General features: G+C 46.4%; 1 protein-coding gene across 1 annotated transcript in view; it reads left to right on the top strand.

Annotated features, from left to right (window-relative positions):
- Positions 1–18,725, top strand: part of LOC144828277 (pepsin A-like) — a 340,571-nt gene that overhangs the window by 149,092 nt on the left and 172,754 nt on the right. The window contains exons 6-7 of the mRNA XM_078686356.1: positions 3,392–3,508; positions 5,472–5,616. Coding sequence (XP_078542482.1) covers positions 3,392–3,508; positions 5,472–5,616 — 262 coding nt within the window. The remainder of the gene's footprint in view (positions 1–3,391; positions 3,509–5,471; positions 5,617–18,725) is intronic.

The raw sequence follows: 18,725 nt of genomic DNA on the forward strand, positions 1-18,725 counted from the left end.
CTTCTGGGAGAGATGAATCGTCAGCTTCTTCTGGACTCCAGGTGAGTTGATCAGGTTGGTTCTGATGCCTGTGGAGGTGCTGTTCATTGTCTTTAGAGTCTGTCACCCGACGGTGGGTACAGGTGTTTAGGGTTACCTTTCAAGCAGCAAAAAACAATATGGTTTACAGCATTCCAAGACATGAAATTGTGTCAAAAACCGAGAGAAAATGAAAGAAGTATTGAGCAGACTAAATGAGAAAGGGATAACTGTCGCCAAAGATGAATTCCTGTGTAAAGCCTCATGAGAATAGAGTTTGGGACATTTACCAGCAGCTGAAGCTGTGCAGCCCACAGCAGATCTACTTAAAGCTTTAGAAAGCTACTGAGGGGCAATTAACAACAAACAGGGACAATTAACGCTAAGGGCGCTTACAGTTAATTTTTTTAACGCCCGCTATCGCTGGATAACATCGCCTGGCTATCACGTTATTCACAACGCTAACCGCCCAGGCGATAAAAATCCAGCGGTAGCGGCATTTTTGGGAGGTTATCGCTGGTAATGCAGCGATAAAACTTCAAGGATAGGGATATCCTTGTTGATAGCCCATGGTGGATTTAGCCATGTAATCCACCTCACTTTGGATAACATGGCTAAGTCTGAAAATTAGCAGACGTGAAAAAGCAGCATTAACCGCCGTTAGCGCTGCTTTTTTTTATCACTAACAGGGTTAGCGTGAAGCTTGATAATAGGAGAAATGTCGCTTAGCACATTTCTCCTATTATTTTGCTCTGGAACGCCTACTTTGCATCTCATTAGAGATGCAAAGGGAAGCGTTGTGAAAAAGGGTGCTAACATGCGATTTTGCATGTTAGCACCCTGTTGTTGAAAGGGCGATATTTTTATCTCTGCTTCTTTGGCTTTCTTTTGAAGCCAAAAAAGCAGAGATAAAGCCCTTGTTAATATGCCCCTAAGTTGTTTGTTCATGAATGTTTCTATTAATTTGTCTGGGAGTGGGAGCGTAGAAATGGGACAAAAATTATTTGGATCCTTGGGGTCCAAACCAGTTATTTTAAGCGGAGCAAGATGCAGGCTAACTTCCAGCATCTTGGGAACTGCCCTGTTGCAAACATGCTGTTAAAATTGAAGATAACCGCAATGCAATTGGAACCAGGGCTAATTTGGCCACTGCCACTGGATAAGGATCATAGGGAGACCCTGAGTTAGCTGCTCTTAGAAGACCTTGAATTTCTTCTAGGAGCACTGGAGAGAAGATCTCGAAGACGGAAATGGGAGTCCTGCGTGACTTGGATTCCTCCCTAGCCACAGTTAATCCGCCGGTGCTTGGCACATTAAAGGCTAGGAAAATAGACTTCACTTTTGTCAAGAAAAACTTTGTGATATCTTCGCAATGTTTCTGGCTTGATTGAACTTTGACCGGGCTAGGAGAGGCCAGGCTGGAGTCAATTCTATACAACTCTTTTGCCAAATCCTTCGCTAAATCAATGCCAGTTGCGAAATACTGTTGTTTAGCCGAGAAGATGATGTGTTTATAATGCTGCAAGCTAAGCTTGTAAAACTTTTTTTATCAGTTTCTTCATAGCCTTTCCTCCACTTCCATTCCACCCGTTTGCACTTAAGTTTCTGAATTCTCAGTTCCTCCGTAAACCAAGGGGCCGAGGGTTATAATCTTTGAGGGTGTAGAGTTTTAACTGGGATATTACCTCACAGGCTTGTTCCAACCATTCTGTGTATACCACTGAGGTCTCCTCTGGTAATTGCCCTGTTGTGGCGGTGAGCAGCTCCTGCAAGACTGTCCCCTCAATTTTATTCCAAGCTCTAGTAATTATAGGACCTTTAGGAGATTGCCCAGGTGCCCGCTGCGCCATCAGCGTTAAGTCAAATTGGAGACGGCGACATGATCCGAGCAAACGAGTGGCAAACACCCTACACATTTGAGACAAGGATCATCAGCAAAAATACCATCTAAAGTATGTCCTGCCACATGAGTGGGGCCACTTTCCTGCTGCCTCAATTGGACACCATTCATCATACCATTGAGCGATACAGTGTCAGGATCAGTACATGCTTGCAAATAAAAATTAAAATCCCCCATGATTGTAAAAACCTCAGTACATCTGCCTTCTTCCAGCATATTGCCAAGAGCGGTTAAAAAATAATGTCTTGGTCCTGGTTGTCTATACAATAAAGTACATGTAAAGGTGCGATGGTGGGAGAGACTAAAATTAAAACATAAGGCTTTGCATGCCATCGAAGGGACAGGCTGAAAGGCGGCCCTAATCGAGCTCTGATAGATCACAGCCAATCCGCCTCCCTTCTTGTGAGACCTGTCTAAAGTGTAGCATGGAAGTCCCGGAGGGGTGGCTTTCACTATTTCTGGGCCAGATGAATTATCAGTCCACAAATCTGTAATGAAAGCCATCATTATCTAATTTTCTTCAATGAGCCTAGCACACTCTAGGCTATGCTTGACCAAAGACCTAGCATTTACCAATATACATTTAAAAACTTGTTCAGTGCTTCCAGCTAGACCTGGACTTTTGTCGACTTTTTTTTTTTTGTGTTTTATAGAGCCCGAACATGATCCGTGAGGGTATCAGAGCGCTTTACACGGTATACATTGTTGAACAAACAAAATGATTAAGGTGCAGGGACAAACAAGATCAACATGTATGGTTACAATCATCGTCAGAGTGAGAAGCAAAAACAAGGTTCCAAATGTTCTCGTTGTGGGCAGTTTGTGATATGGGAAGGCGGTAGTCATAGAGTACCCCGCTCAATGGGGTGGTTGCGGGCAGGCCTTAGGCGAGGAATTTACCCATGAGGAAGGTTTTGGTCTCATTTTTGAAGCGTGCTAAAGAGGGATTTTCCTGATGGAAGGTGGGAGAGAGTTCCAAATTCTTGGTGCTATTCCGGTGAACGCATTATAATCATGGGGAGGGGCTTTCTACAGTTGGAGCAGGCTCTAGCGATCGGAACCAGCAGCTCATCCATTGAAATACAGATGCAGTCCCTTCCCCAACCTTCCCCATTTAGCTCCAGTAGAGTAGTCCTATCATAGCAGCACGTAGGAGACTTACGGGGTCCCACACTGCCAGGGGTCTTGGTGCTGAGCGTGGGCCAAGTGCGGACGGGCACAGACGGACTTGCCTTAGTTGCACCAGCGGCACGCCTGCTGCGAGCATCCACTGAGCGCTCGTGTCAGCCTTGTTTTTCACATCTTGGGTGTCCCCTCTAATGCATGTGGTTAGTTTGGTGAACTTACTAAATGTTGTATGATTGTTGGAAGAGAGCGGTGCTAGGGCACATGATTTGCTCATGTTACTTGCCCATGTGTTGTCTTATAACTCTGTGAATGGATGAACCTAAGACCAGATGTTGTGTGTTGCAGCCATGAGGACACTGGAAGCGTGGTCATCTTTGGCGGGATCGACTCTTCCTACTACAGTGGAAGCCTGACCTGGGTACCGGTCACTGCGCAGAAGTACTGGGAGATCACCATCGACCGGTGGGTAGGACCGGTTCTATCTTTACTAGGGTGCAGTGATAGCGTGACCAGGTGCCTCTTAGAGTACAGAAGTACTGGCTGGTCACCATCGACAGATGTGTGGGACTGGGTCAATCTACGCTACGGTACAGTGGAAGCCTAACTTTAGCCCTTCACAGAGCAGAAGTACCTCTCTCCTGTTCACACCACCCACGGCAGAGGGCTGGGCGAGCAGCACTCCTGGGTGGGCGTCAGGGTCTCTATGACATGGATCATGATGTGCCCGCATCCCTTGAATGGACCCACCGGGCTGACCTTCAGCTGCTCCTACAATGTTTACCTTCTGCCCCTCCAGACAGTGGGTCACCTCTCTTGGTACATTATTATGTCTCTGGTTATGAAACAGTTGCATCTCTCCTTTCACTTGTTCAACTCGGTGGCCTACCATCAGGATATGGGCTTGTCCTTGGTGGACATCTCACTGTTTCAGAAAACTCAACCACTACATCCAGGGGTCTGGCCTCAGTCACTCCTGAGTACAAATGGCTTCTTACCCGAGATGCCAGTAGTCGACATCAGTGAGGCACCAAATGTGAGTCAGAGGAGATCCTGAAGATGTGACTCTGTCCTTTCTCACCCTCCCTGCAGCACTTCGTCCTTAAGTGCAGCGCATCTCTCTCGCCATGCTTAGAACATCTCTCCAGGCCTCTCTCTGCAGCACTTCATCCTTAAGTGCAGGGAACCTCTCACACCATGCCTAGAACACCTCACAGACTCCCGCACAGGCCAAACCACAAGAAACCTCCTTTTCCACAATGCACTCTGAAAAGGTGCATGGGAACCAGACATAAATTGGAGTGCTTAGCAACCCCTTCACGAGTATGAAGCGCTATATAACTATTAGAATAAGGTGCAATACGTATCCAATTCATGCCCACTGATGATATTACTTGCATTCCTTGCTACCCCAGTTTTCTGACTACAAAACTGAGACAGTTCACCACAATGATGAGCTAATGATGGCTTCAAGGTAGGACTGGGCGACGGGTCATATCATATCGTGCATCAGGGCATGTAACCTGTTTAAGCCCAAGGCATTGCAGCTCCCTGGGGAGCCCACACCTGATGATGGGCAGAGCTATAGGTACAGGTGCAGGCAGGTGAGGACAGTAAGAGTGTTCTTTGTTCCACCTACCACAAGTCCTCTTGATCCACTACCCTCTAGGGAGCCCCCCAGTGGAGGAGAGAGAGGTAGGCCCAGGACCAGGCAGGTTGGGACAGTAGGAGTGTTATTTATTCCACCTGCCAGCTGTCACCTTGGTCATTAAGATTCTTTGTCATGTCTTTTGCTGGCTTTAGTTTCCTTAAGGTTTAAGTACACTATGAAACTGGTATTTGTAGAGCACACTCCTGCCACTCTCCTGCCACTCTCCTGTTATTCTCCTGCCACTCTCCCACCACTCTTCCACCACTCTCCTGGCACTCTCCCACCACTCTCCAGCCATTCTCCCGCCACTCTCCTGCCACTCTCCTGCCAATCTCCTGCCACTCTCCCACCACTCTCCCACCACTCTCCCACCACTCTCCCACCACTCTCACGCCATTCTCCCACCACTCTCCTGCCAATCTCCTGCCACTCTCCCACCACTCTCCCGCCACCTTCCCGCCACTCTCCTGCCACTCTCCCGCCACACTCCTGCCACTCTCCTGCCACTCTCCTGTTATTCTCCTACCACTCTCCCGCCATTCCAAATCAGTGATGAGTACCAGGCAAAGACCCTAAATATTTATTTCAAAGGGACCTCTCTTTATCATGCACAAGCTTGGTCTTGGTACCCTAGACAGCTGTGGTATGAGGGCCCCTGGAGATGCAGAGAGTAAGTACAGGACTGCTAGAGTCTTGTAGAAGGAGAGACATGTAATCTGACTCTCCTTAGGAGTATATGTTTCAAGATCTTTCAGTCCAGCCAGTCTCTTTCCACAGCATCTCCATGAGCGGGAAGGTCATCGCCTGCAGCAGTGGATGTCAGGCCATCGTGGACACTGGGACATCAATGATCGCTGGTGACCCCGCATCTATCGGCCTCATCCAAAGCATGATCGGGGCCACTTCAGACCCTTATGGACTGGTATGTATTCCTCAGATATGATCATACAATAGTGCATGGATGTCTAGCCCTTAGCAGTAATACAAGTATGTGATTGAGAAACATTTAGAAGTCAATGAGTTGGTCTAAGATTTAGGGCCTGAATTAGGTCTTGGCAGTCCCACCGCTGGCCTGCCACAAGGGCAGTCTTTGAAACACTGCTGCACTGATGGCTGACCACCCGCCCTATCTAGATATATACACAATAGAGAGAAGAGCGCCTGCCATTGCTTTCCTGCTGGTGGAGTGATGCAGAGCAAATCTGGATGTACCCATTGGCCTGGGGTGTCCTGTAGGCAGAGTACTCATGGGGGGGCCTTGGAGGGGGGGTAGACAGGTAAGTGACATTTGTTTTTTATGTTAATCACATATATGTTGTGTAGGTGTACATGTGTGTCTGTGGGATATGTGTTGTGTGCTCTATGTGTACATTCTGCACTGCACTGCACCAACATACACATACCATGGCATGTTTACCTGCACACACTTCCAACACTCACCTTCCAGTCCATTAAAATGGGTCACGGGTCCATCTCAGTCAAGGTGCAGCAGGAGAGGTGGGACCTGGAAGAAGGAGAAGTGGAAGAAACTGCAGCCTGAACCCCCCAAAAAGCTGAGTATTCACCCCCCTTGAATCCATTTCCGTTGACTATAAGAAGGAAGGTTTCCCTCCAAAACTAGTCAGAACCAAATACCGACAGCTGTAATCCTGGCTGGAGTCCTGTCACGGCCTCCTACCGCCCATCCCGCCAAAGGAGCAGGGACTGAAGTCCTTGCGGAGTCGGCGGGACCACGGTGGTCTTCTCTTCCATTGCAATGCAGTGCCTAACTTGGGTGGGCTGACTGCCAGGTAGGTGGGAGAGGAAGACCGTTGACGAAGTCCACTCGGTCACGGCCACGCCCACATCTAAATCAAGGCCTTAATCCTTTATTTATAGAATTGCACCTGAAGAGAAGTCTCCAATTCCCACAGTTTTTGAATGTGTCACAGACTGCAGCATGTGAGCATACTTAAACAAGCATTTGCAATGGAATAGGTCTAGCGTTTTTTAGAGTTAGAGCTGTTGATGTCATTGGTAATGCTTTACATGTATGTGTTTTGTTTGTTAGTGTAGCGTATGTATGTGTTGTGTAGTGAAAATATGTTTATTTTTTATTTGTTAGTTGTGTATTTGTGTGTGGTGTGGATTGTATTTGTGTAGTGTAATTATGTTGTATGGTGTTTATTGGTAAGGGATTATCGTGCTACTAGATAGTGGTAGTTAAAGAAAGTGTGAGTGGCTAAAGTCAAGGGAGAGTGAACATAAGGAATGTGTATCTAGATCTATCAAGTGAGAAAACCTGAACGTAAGTACACCTCGAAACAAAGGAGGTTGTTAAATGTGGGTGCGTTGAGCACCTGAGAGAGAGACAGTAATTTAAATAGATAATAGAGTGAGGCTGTTGTTTGTATTTTAAAAAGGAAGAGAGTCTGCAGTTTGTCTTAAAAGTTGGTTGAAAGTGCTGTTCTGAGCTGCAGAAAGAAATAATAGGCTGCTGAGATAGAGAAACAGGTAGAGAGAGAGAAATATGTGTGTGTATGTGAAAAGAAAAGAGAGAAATAACCAGGGAGTGCAGTTTGTACCGAATGAAGATTGCAAAGAGTGTGTGTGTGTGTGTGTGTGAGAGAGAGAGAGAGTGAAACAAAGAGATATGTGTGTGTGTGATATTGCTTCAGAGTAAAGTGGAATGGTGCAGGGTAGAAGGCAATGGCATAGAGTCGGATGGAGTAGAGTGGCACAACACTGAAGTGGCATAGAGAGAGAGTAGAGTAGAGATTAGATTGACATAGAGAACATTAGTTTTGTGTAAAGTAGCATAGAGTACAGTAGTGAAGAGTGCAGTGGAGCACAGTAGGGTGGTATAGAGTGGAGAAATGTCATTACCCAATGCATTGATTTGCTGACCAGCACAGTTTACAGACATTTCAATTTTGTTGTGGCTTGAAAGTAAAAAATAATCTGTACAGCCTTCCTCAAGCATGATTGTCACTTAAATCCTCTCACTTTGAAGTCAGAGATCGAAAAATAATCACCAAGCTCCCAGGAAGACACAGCCTGAGGTTCGACCTCTGAATGCCCAGCCATTGTGACAAGAACAAGATTCAAAGGCTGGTTTACGAAAAGTGGGTTTGTGGAAGAACACCCTAAATAAGTCTTGGGCCACTCGTGGATCGGACTTTCCTTGCCAAAGTCGGAAGCCAAGTACCTGCTGTCCTTGCTACAGGAGTAGCTGAACTGTGTCCTAGCGCTGCTGTGAGACGTCGACCACCGCGAGGCCGCAGAGGAGGGAGAGGCGCCGGCCCAGGGACTGCGAGGACCAGCACACACCATCTCCAGCTGGTCCTCTTCCCGTGAGAGCCGCGCCCCACCACAGTGCCCCGCCCCCAGCATAGCGCAATAACTTCTCGCGGCACCCGCTTTGCGGGTGCCACTCGTGGATCGGACTTTCCTTGCCAAAGTCAGAAGCCAAGTACCTGCTGTCCTTGCTACAGGAGTAGCTGAACTGTGTCCTAGCGCTGCTGTGAGACGCCGACCACCGCGAGGCCGCAGAGGAGGGAGAGGCGCCGGCCCAGGGACTGCGAGGACCAGCACACACCATCTCCAGCTGGTCCTCTTCCCGTGAGAGCCGCGCCCCCTCACAGTGCCCCGCCCCCAGCATAGCGCAATAACTTCTCGCGGCACCCGCTTCGCGGGTGCCACTCGTGGATCGGACTTTCCTTGCCAAAGTCGGAAGCCAAGTACCTGCTGTCCTTGCTACAGGAGTAGCTGAACTGTGTCCTAGCGCTGCTGTGAGACGCCGACCACCGCGAGGCCGCAGAGGAGGGAGAGGCGCCGGCCCAGGGACTGCGAGGACCAGCACACACCATCTCCAGCTGGTCCTCTTCCCGTGAGAGCCGCGCCCCCTCACAGTGCCCCGCCCCCACAACTCCACACGCCATAAAAGCGCTACCTGGACCGCGCATCGCGGGACGCGCGCGGGGCGAACTCCGGGGCGAAGCCCGGGCAAAGGGCAGGCCCGTTGTTGCCCGTTAGTGCCCGATAGAGACCGGACCGGGCCATCTCCCTTTCACCACCGAACCCGCAGCAAGTTAACATCATGCCACCAAAAACCAGGAGCACTACAAAGACCAAATCCAAGCATGCGCAGGAGGTAGCTCAAATAACGGGTCCTATTGACCTGTTCATCTCACGGACCCACGAGGTAATAAATCAGAGTATTGCCCTGATGGAAAAGAGAGTGTCACTAGATCTTATGAACGCGAATGCAAAACGTTCCTCTCTAGGCGCCATAGCAAACGCCACCTCTCCTATTCATCCCAATTCTCATAACTGTTCCCTTCCCGTGATCCTGTTAACACCAGATATAAATACAGTACCATCCATAGTAAATCTTTCTGTAACACAGTCCGAGTCAGACCCTTCATTAAACTCGGACGACTTGGAAGCAACCCCATACCTGGCGATTTGTCAAACCCAGGAGGACGCCCAGACAAGCGCTAACCTGCTCCAACAAGGTGAAAGGGAAGGAGCGATACCAAAACGAAGCCTACCAACTGCCGATAAAGCAGCAATCATGGCTCAGATTTCTGATCATGTCACAATTCACTCAAACACTACAACGCCGCAAAGCATCTTACTTCCTTTTGTAACCAATATACCCCATCTGGCAATCTCAAATGAGTCTTCCGATAATTTATGCAGAACATGCAAAGTCACCTCGCAAGTTCTCACTACTACAAAAGACCTCCTATTTCAATATCTGAAACCCATTCAACTTAGCATCAGGAACTTAGAAGCCCAGCTAACTATAATTTCTGCCACTCTCCTTGACAGTAACACGCGCATTGAAACAAAGGGTCAACGGAACCCACCGCAGCCACCCAAAAAACAATGTCAAGTACAATCACATAAAGCAGCTAAACTTTCTAACACAACATCCCTAGCTCAAAAAAGTCACAAACAAAACGCTTCAAACCAAAACTCACTACCCAAAATGCCCCAAACACAGCGGAATAAAACCTCTGCTGTACCTAATCAGCAATTAGACAACACACAACTGACCACTGTAGTTACCCCAGGCCCAGTGATAAATAAAGACACTAGCAGAGTCCCCTCAGAAAAAAAGCCAGCATCTACCCCATCGAAACCAGCGGCCTCCCAGCCGTCTCCCAAGAACACCGTTAAAAAAACACCAGCAATCAGACGCCCTGCTCACTTGCCGCCGGAAGCTACTCCCAACATGATAGTCCTCACAGGTGTACCAGAACTTACTGACGATACTCCTGAAACTGCATGGTCACTTAAGAATAAGGTCTTGCAGTGGCTAAGCATTAACAGACCTCTCGAATCTCATCTTTCTGGAGGGATCACCACAGTCCGCAGGGTAGCCTGGGTAGGCAAAACAACAAAATCAATCCGCGGAGATTGTATTGTAGTAACATGCAAAGACCCCTCTGTGGTGGACTTCATCTGCGCCTGGCCCTCGCTGGAAAAAAAAGGGGGGATTGATGCTCGGCATCTCTCCTTTTTCTATCCTCCAGTGAGACAGCATCGCAATACCCCACCCTGGTCCTGGCATCAGTTCCCCAAAGAACCATGGAACCAAGAGCCATGGAACCAGATGGAGTATACACATGATTACACAGGCAGGAACGGGCCGAGAGAACGGCTGAGAGAACGGCCGAGGCATTACTGGCAAGAAAGACCCTGTCAAACCTACGAAGGCTGGCAGGGCCTCTCAACGCAAAACCGTTTTGATTGTCTTGAGATGGTCGACTGACCACTCAGGGATGAACCTAGACACGTAAGACCTGTCATTATATCGCAACCAGTTAACTCCACACAACACTTAGCACTCCTAGAGCCCCCTCCTGACATATACAAAAACCTATCCCAGGAATTGTTAAATGCTTTCCCTAATATCCCAAAAAAAGTCACTTACACTACCTTTTCATCAGTAGATGAGAATACTTCTGGATTGTGTCACCAACCAATCGTAGCCTCCAAGGTTCTAGTTGGTCCCCCTGTGGTAAATAAATAATTAAATACCGGATCTATTTTTTAGGATATAACAATAACAGATAGCTCAATAAATAAGAGTCAAGATTCGAGGTAGTAGGAGTTTGCAGGTTTTAATACAGCATAAAGGACAGGAACAGGACAACCTGCACGGGAATAGGATGGCAGGGCCCGGCAGCTGCCGGGGCAGGATCTGGGATGAGCGCGCTAGCTTTAATAACAGTGCACAACATATATATACTAAAACAATTGCATTAGAGTTCATACAGTAGGCGTAGCAGTGGGCGGGATTCGTAGCAGTCGCGAAAGATAAGGCATAAAGTAGGTGTAACAAGAGGCGTGAACAGGGCGTATACAAAGACATGTGATGTAAACGTAACAGAATATGTCATAAATGGGGTGGAAACATGGAGGGGGCTACCTAAGGAGCCGGGACCTCTGACCTAGAGGTGCGCGCAAGCTGGCAATGACGTGTTACTAGGAGGAACTGGGGGCTATGACTTCTGTGCTAGAAGAAGAGACTGAAGTCTGGAGAGTCAGAGCGACATGCACCTAAACACTATCTAGTATCTGATGTTTAGAGAACATATTGATAGAATCCAAAAGTTATCAGGGTAAAGGCTAACAGACTCTAAGACTGGTGCATGCATTATTCTACATGTAGTGCGTGTTGAGGAATATTAAATGACCATTAATACAGTATTTCTCTTACATGGAGACGTAAAGGCTAGACCATGACGGAAACTATTGATGCGATTCAGTAGTTTAGGAATGCAGAGAAGGAGAGCTGGACTGATAACTAGAATCATAACATACTCTTGGCAGACTGGCAGGCAGAGCCAGGCCGAGCCGGGCACTGTGAGGCAGGAAGTAAGTGAAGGGTCAGGGATACAGGTGGGGGCTGTATCGCTTGTATCGCTCCTCAGCGAGGGTTCAGGAGACAGGAGCTGAATCTGAGTCCGGGCCCTTTTGAGGCCTAGAAACGGGGACTTTCAATGAAATAACGTGCACACTGTGAAACGTGGCAACATAACTTTACATAGGCCTAATACTCGTAGCTTTCACGAGAACTGGAAACTGGCATACTAGAGTTGGACACAGCTGTAATTGCGTCTTTAATCGATCATAAGGGAATACATATGCATATTAATCATGCACATATAACATAAGATGGGGAACACGTAGGGACACAGAACATGGCAAAATTTACTTTTCCACATTCCCTCCTTGTCACTACGTTTCCATCAGGAAACATCTATATTCATGATACCATCTATCATTTCATACAGTATCATTTGCTCGTCTCGAATTGTCTTGGAACGGGATCTAGGACGGGACTTGGGACTAGAACTTGGAATACAGGATGTAGCACAAATGCCGCAAATCGCAGGGCCACATTGTATACAGAGGCAGCAACTGAATATGATCGCTACTGCAATACCTAGAAATGACAATACTTTCCATCCCCAGGCAGAAATTATACTCCAAAACCAACCGGACCATGTCCAGGTGCCTGGATTCTGATGTAACTGATGGGCAATTTTATGAAGTCTGGTTATAGCTGAATAAACAGACGGCGCGTTATTAGGAATGAAAATGCAGCAACTAGATCCGATGACTCTACATGCTCCTCCTCTATCGGCCAGTATAACGTCAAGAACGAGACGATTTTGGAGCACGACAAATCTCATAGCAGATTGCTCTTCGGTTAAGTTACCTAGAGCAGAGGCAGTCTCATTCACTACTGCTTCAAGGGTTCTGGTTAATCTACGTATTAATTTACTATTCTGGATAGGTCCTATAAAGAAAAAGAAACCTTTATTGAAATCTGTATACTGTTCTAGAGCAGTTTCAGTTTGATCGACAATTGGGGACTCGATCTCCCTTCTATGTCTAATGTGTACTAGATGTGTGTTTCTATGATAATCGGATGGGGCTAGAAAAACTGGTGGCAGTAGGAAAGCAATGTAACAGGTTCCCTCCCAATCGAGGGGCAGACGAACATATGCGGTCTGACCACAAACAAAATAGGAATGACGTGAAGCTTTGAAAATAGATTTCCCACTGTCACTATACTTGACAATAGTAGTACAATCACTATGTCCTACTTGTACGGAACCATTATTTCTGACACATAATTCGCCTTTGACTGGTAGTACTGAAATAGCAGGTAAGTCTGGAGTAGGATCAGACTGAACATTCAGGACCATAAAATTCGAAGAATAATTACCTAAATTATAAACTTCATTTTCTAGATCTAACCCTGTTCTGTGGGGAAGACCTTGCTTGTCTGGAAAACATGTACTATTCAGAAGGGACATATCATTTGAAGATGACGTTAACATGGACCAGGCTCCACACGAACCATTATGTGAAAACGGATAAGGAAAGAGTGGCAGAACTCCCTTCGGTGTCTGAAAAGGGGGGAGTCGACCACACACCCAACAATTAGTGGCATTGCTGGTCTGGTGTGAATAGTGTAACATACGGATAAATGTATTGTTGCGCATAGCAAGACGATAGGATAGTTCGTGAGGAGGCAGATCACTAAACGTGTGCTCTACTGTAGCATTAGAAAACTTATTTAAATGAGAAATTGGAAAACATAAATGAAATGCATAACTTGTGCAGGTAACCATCAAACTCAGAAACAATATAAAACTTAGAAAAACAATACATCGGATTGAGTTTTGACTAACTCTCTCACTATGGGGGTCTATCTCATACATGTCAGATACCTGTCTAACCGTTTCACCCGAGGGGGACTTAGACAATTAAACTGGCTGACTTATTTTACTAGACCGGAGCTTACTTTTATACTCCTGTTGCGGAGTTTTCTCTAACAGGGAGGGCTTTGAATCAAAGTCAATAGCGGGACAGTCCTTGAGAATAGGGCAATTTTTAGACTCGGAAGTGTCTGTAGAAGTATCATTGAACGTTTTAGTTCTTAGTCCATGAAATTTCTTGACGTGAGACAGGTGCACCCAGCCTTTTCTGCCTTCCAACTTCACGGCCGTGCGGGTGGTCAGAAGGACTAACTTCGGCTCCTTCCAGCGAGGCTCCAGCGGACTTGAACGATCAAAGTTCCTGATCAAAACCAAAGTGCCGGGAAGGACCTCGTGTGGCTTGACTTCAGTATTGTCGGGAAATGCAGCGGCAACCTGTGAACGACAAGAGTGTAGGGCAGACATCAAGGAAGCTAGGTAATCTGTCAGCATATTACTGGAAACATCTGTAATACTTCGGGGTCTAGGTGTACCCCACATGTTCGGGGGGCGGCCGAATACGACCTCATAAGGGGACAGACCTGATCTGGAATGTGCGACCATGCGCATATAGAACAAGGCAACTGGCAGGGCAACTAACCAGTCTACACCTTTTTCTTGACAGATCTTGGCAATACGGGTTTTCAGGGTTTGATTATGTCTCTCTACGAGACCGGCTGCTTCTGGATGGCGTACACAATGGAACTTCCACTGGTACCCTAGCAAAAGGGAAACGTGCTTCATGAGTTCAGATGAGAATGGCTGGCCGTTATCAGAATACACGACCCTAGGGAGTCCATAGCGGGGGAAAAATTCACGAACCAACTGCTTGGCAGTGGTCGCGGCTGTATAATCTGGAACTGGATATGCTTCTGTCCACCTGGACAAAGCGCATACAACTACAAGGACATACTTGAAACCTCGACATCGCTCCATCTGAATGTAATCCATCTGGAGGACTTCAAAAGGGTGGTCAGGGGGCTGGAATCCACCTTGTTCCACCGGGACACTTTTACCTGGATTGAACTGGCAACATATCATACAGGTACGGACTTTCTGCTTGGCTGCAGCTCGTAAATGCTTGTTGAACCAAAGGTTCTGGATACTGTCTAACATGGCTTTTTCTCCTAAGTGTGCTGGACTATGTGCGGTATTGATAATGACTTGAACCATTGAGTCAGGGAGAAACCATGTGGCTTTTCCCTTTGTCAACCATCCCTGATCTGTCTGGACCCCTCCTTGTTCGGACCATTTCTCGATTTCTTCGGGAGTAGCATGTGACTGGATATCTATGACATCTTGAGTAGGGTCCTTAACTATCATACATGTAGTCGGATCTGGAGTGGATGTCGGTGTCTTGTTAACTGGTATGTCTGGTGTCTGTGCTGTAAGCTTGGCTGTTCGATCTGCTAGATCATTTCCTTGAGAAATAATGTCTGTAACTTTCGTATGTGCTTTGCACTTCATGATAGCGATAGCTGTCGGTAAATGTATTGCATCTAACAGAGCTTGAATGAGGAGACCATGCTGAATCTTGGTTCCATGAGAAGTCATAAAACCTCTTTCTTGCCAGAGCACTCCAAAGTCGTGTACAACTCCGAATGCGTAGCGTGAATCTGTGTAAATGTTAACTTTCAGGTTCTTGGCGTGTATGCAGGCTTGGGTCAGAGCAACTAGCTCTGCTGCTTGAGCAGACAGGGTGTCAATACGGTGTGTTTCAATAACTTCAGTGTCAGTAGTCACTGCATACGCGGCTACTAGTTCTCCTGTACTTGTTCTCATACATGAACCATCCACATAAAGTGTCAGGTCGGGATCTGGTAATGGAATATCTGTCAGGTCTTGTCTTGGCTTTGTCATAGTGTTGACTACTTCCACACAGTCATGTGTGGCAGGATTTGAAGTAACTGACGGTAACAGTGTAGCAGGATTTAGAACGTTGCAGCGTCTGATTTCTATGTGTGGCTGGAATAGTGTCAGTTCATAACCTGTTAAACGTGCAATTGTCAAGTGCTGAGTCTGTGTTCGGTTTAAAAGAACTTCCACGGAGTGTGGAACTTGTACTGTCAGGGAATGTCCTAACACTATGGAATCACTTTGTCTAATAGCTAGTGCTGTGGCTGCAACTGACTTGAGGCACGCAGGCAGAGCCTGGGCTACTGGATCTAATGTGCTCGAAAAATAAGCACAGGGCTTGTATTGTCCGGCTTGATCTTGTGTGAGAACAGATAATGCAGTACCATCACGTTCTGTGACAAAAAGTGTAAAAGGCTTACTGTAGTTCGGTGTTGCTAGAACAGGAGCTTGGCATAAAGCTTTCTTCAACTCATTAAAACTAAGTGTATGTTCAGATGTCCAAGGGAGGACAGTCGATACGGCTGCCTCCTGTGTCGTTAACTGTTTCAGTGGCTTGGCTAGGAATGCATACTGAGGAATCCATTGTCTGCAGTAAGAAGTGAGGCCGATAAAAGCAAGTACCACCTTCTGGGTCTTGGGCTGAGGAAGACTCGCTATTAACTGGATACGGTCAGGTGTCAACTGCCTACCCCTCTTGGACAGTAAGTGGCCTAAGTAGATCACTTGCTGTACACAGAATTGAAGCTTCGAAGGGGACACCTTGTGCCCCATCTCGGCTAGGAAATACAGAACTGTAAGGGATGCTCGCTCGCAGGCACGTTCAGAACGGGCTGTGATCAGTAGATCATCGACATACTGGAGCAGGGCAGTGTCAGTTGGCATGTGAATATTGTCTAGTTGTCTCTTAAGTGCTTGACTGTAAATACTAGGACTTTCTGTGAAACCTTGAGGAGCTCGTGTGAATTTATAGCTCCTTCCATTTAAACAAAAACCGAAAAGGTACTGGCTGTCTGGATGAATGGGGACACTAAAAAAATGCATTCTTGAGGTCGATTACAGTAAAAAATACAGCTTCAGAATCAATAGCTGTCAATAGGGATGAGATATCTGGAACAACTGGATACTGGGGAATGATACATTTATTGAGTTCTCGAAGATCAATCACTAATCGATATACTGGAGGTGCATTTGGATCAGTACGTTTCATGACTGGAATGATAGGAGAATTACATACATTGGAGTCAGTTTCTACAACTACTCCTTGAGCCATGAGCTCGTCAATAATTTTGGATAAGGCTGCTACAGCCTCAGGTGGCAATCTGTACTGTCTAATTCGTGGTAGGACTATACCTTGCTTGAGAGTCACACGATGGGGTGTGATTTGCATAAAACCAACATCAGTTGGACCTTGTGCCCATAGATGCTGCGGAACATTAGACAATCTCGGATCGAAATCTCGTAAAACATAGTGACCCTTGAAGTCACGTAAAAACAAACGTATTCCTTCTGGGGAGCAACATATGACTGCACCTAATTCTTTCAATGTCTTAATACCTAACAAATTTTCTGGACATGACTTCGTAATCAATAGATCAGTAGTTCGGGACAATGGACCAACTTCTAGAGTAACTGGCTTTGATATCTCGTTTACAATAGGCTTTCCTGAAAATCCAAGGGAAACATTTCTAGAGCCTGAGAGCGGAGCCCCTGGAACCTCGTCATGACTGATAGTAGTCCTACTTGCCCCTGTATCAATCAAAAACTTTCTGTCTTTCCCTAATACTTGACTGTGAACATAGGGACCCTCTTGATCTACAGGAATCTCGATGAGAGGCAAGCCTACCTCCCTCTCTAGGCTGTTTCATGAATACGCTTGATACTCTGGATACTCTGTCTGTGCATACTGGTACATCTGCTGTGTAACATGCTGTGTTGCAGCAATAGGCTGCGGTGCTGGAACTGTCTGTTGTGCATTCTGTGGCTGAGAAGTCTGTGAAACTTGCTCTTGTCTAGGCGGACGTGGTCTTTCTTTAGTCTTACCAGTGGCTATGTTGTGTTTCAGGACTGCACATTCGTTTATAAAATGACCTGGCTGTTTACAATAATTGCATGTCCCTTTAACGGGAGCTGCAGGATGACTGGCTTGATTCGGACCCCTCTTCTGACTGTCTTGAGGAACAGATTGTGCAACTAGTACTTTCATTTTCGTGTCTTTCATACGTCTTCTCTCGTGTTCTTGCTCCTCTCTGATTCTATTCTGGTGGTACTGGAGCATCTGTAACATTTGGGACGGAGTACTAGCTTGCCATGTACTTTCGACTTTCAAAACTCGATTTTTAACTTGTGGACTTGAATTCTCGACTAATTTAGTAACAAAAAGATGAGGGTATGACTCGCTACTCGTCTTCAAACCACTGTTTATGATAAAACATTTCTCAAATCTGGAATAAAAATCACTAGTGTCTTCGTCTTGTTTCTGTTTACATGCTGAGATTGCATCCCAGTCTTCCTTTTTAGTGGCTAATAACCTAGGCAAAACCTGTATCAATAATTCTGGTAATTCTTTACATTTGTCTCCAAGACCGGTACCTGGTACTCGTATCTTATCTTCAGCTTCTAGGGCTGTCCAATCGATCTTTTTCTCTCCCACCTCCCAATCTTTTTCCTTGAGTTTTTCGTATACCCCTGCGGGCAACAGGACCTTTAGCATTTTAATTATATCTGGATACGTGTATTCTCCCATACGGAGCATGTCTTTTAATTCACGGTGGAACCCTGCTGGATCTTTGTCGTGACAGGGAATTAACTTCTTCATTTCTAAGAGTTCCATCTTGGTAACTGGGGTGTAAACAAATACTCGTTGCATTTCACCACCCGCTGTCCTAACTGGGTGTACTTCTCATAACGGATGCTGTCTGTCTATGTAAAACGGTTTACTTTCTGGAGGTGAGACATGAACAAAATGCGGGTTCAGAAACGTTCTATATTTGTGGCGCTGTTCTAGAATGACACTAATTAAATCGGTACCTAAACCTTTCCATCTATACTGGAGTAACTCGTTCAGGATATCATGTAACGGGCCTGGATCAGAATGTTGACCCTCATACAGTGTAATGAGGTGCTGGATCATATACATACCCACCAGTCGCTGCTCGGCTGGGGGCAGTTTCAGAAACATTTGTGCCACTATTTCGTCTGGAAAAGTGGTAGAATCAGTAATCCATCGGACTGCTGATCGGGCTAGTTCTTGTTCATGCATGGTACTTAATTCACTATAACCGATTCGTGATTTCAGAATTTGATCGGTAGCTTGAAATACTTGTTCTAGAGAGCCTTGTTCTGGTGCTGGAAGATGAAAGACTTTCTTGTGTTCTAGGCGTAAATGTCGGTCTGGAAATCTAGATTTACC

Source organism: Lissotriton helveticus, chromosome 4_1, assembly GCF_964261635.1.
Source record: "Lissotriton helveticus chromosome 4_1, aLisHel1.1, whole genome shotgun sequence".
Lineage (NCBI taxonomy): Eukaryota > Metazoa > Chordata > Amphibia > Caudata > Salamandridae > Lissotriton > Lissotriton helveticus.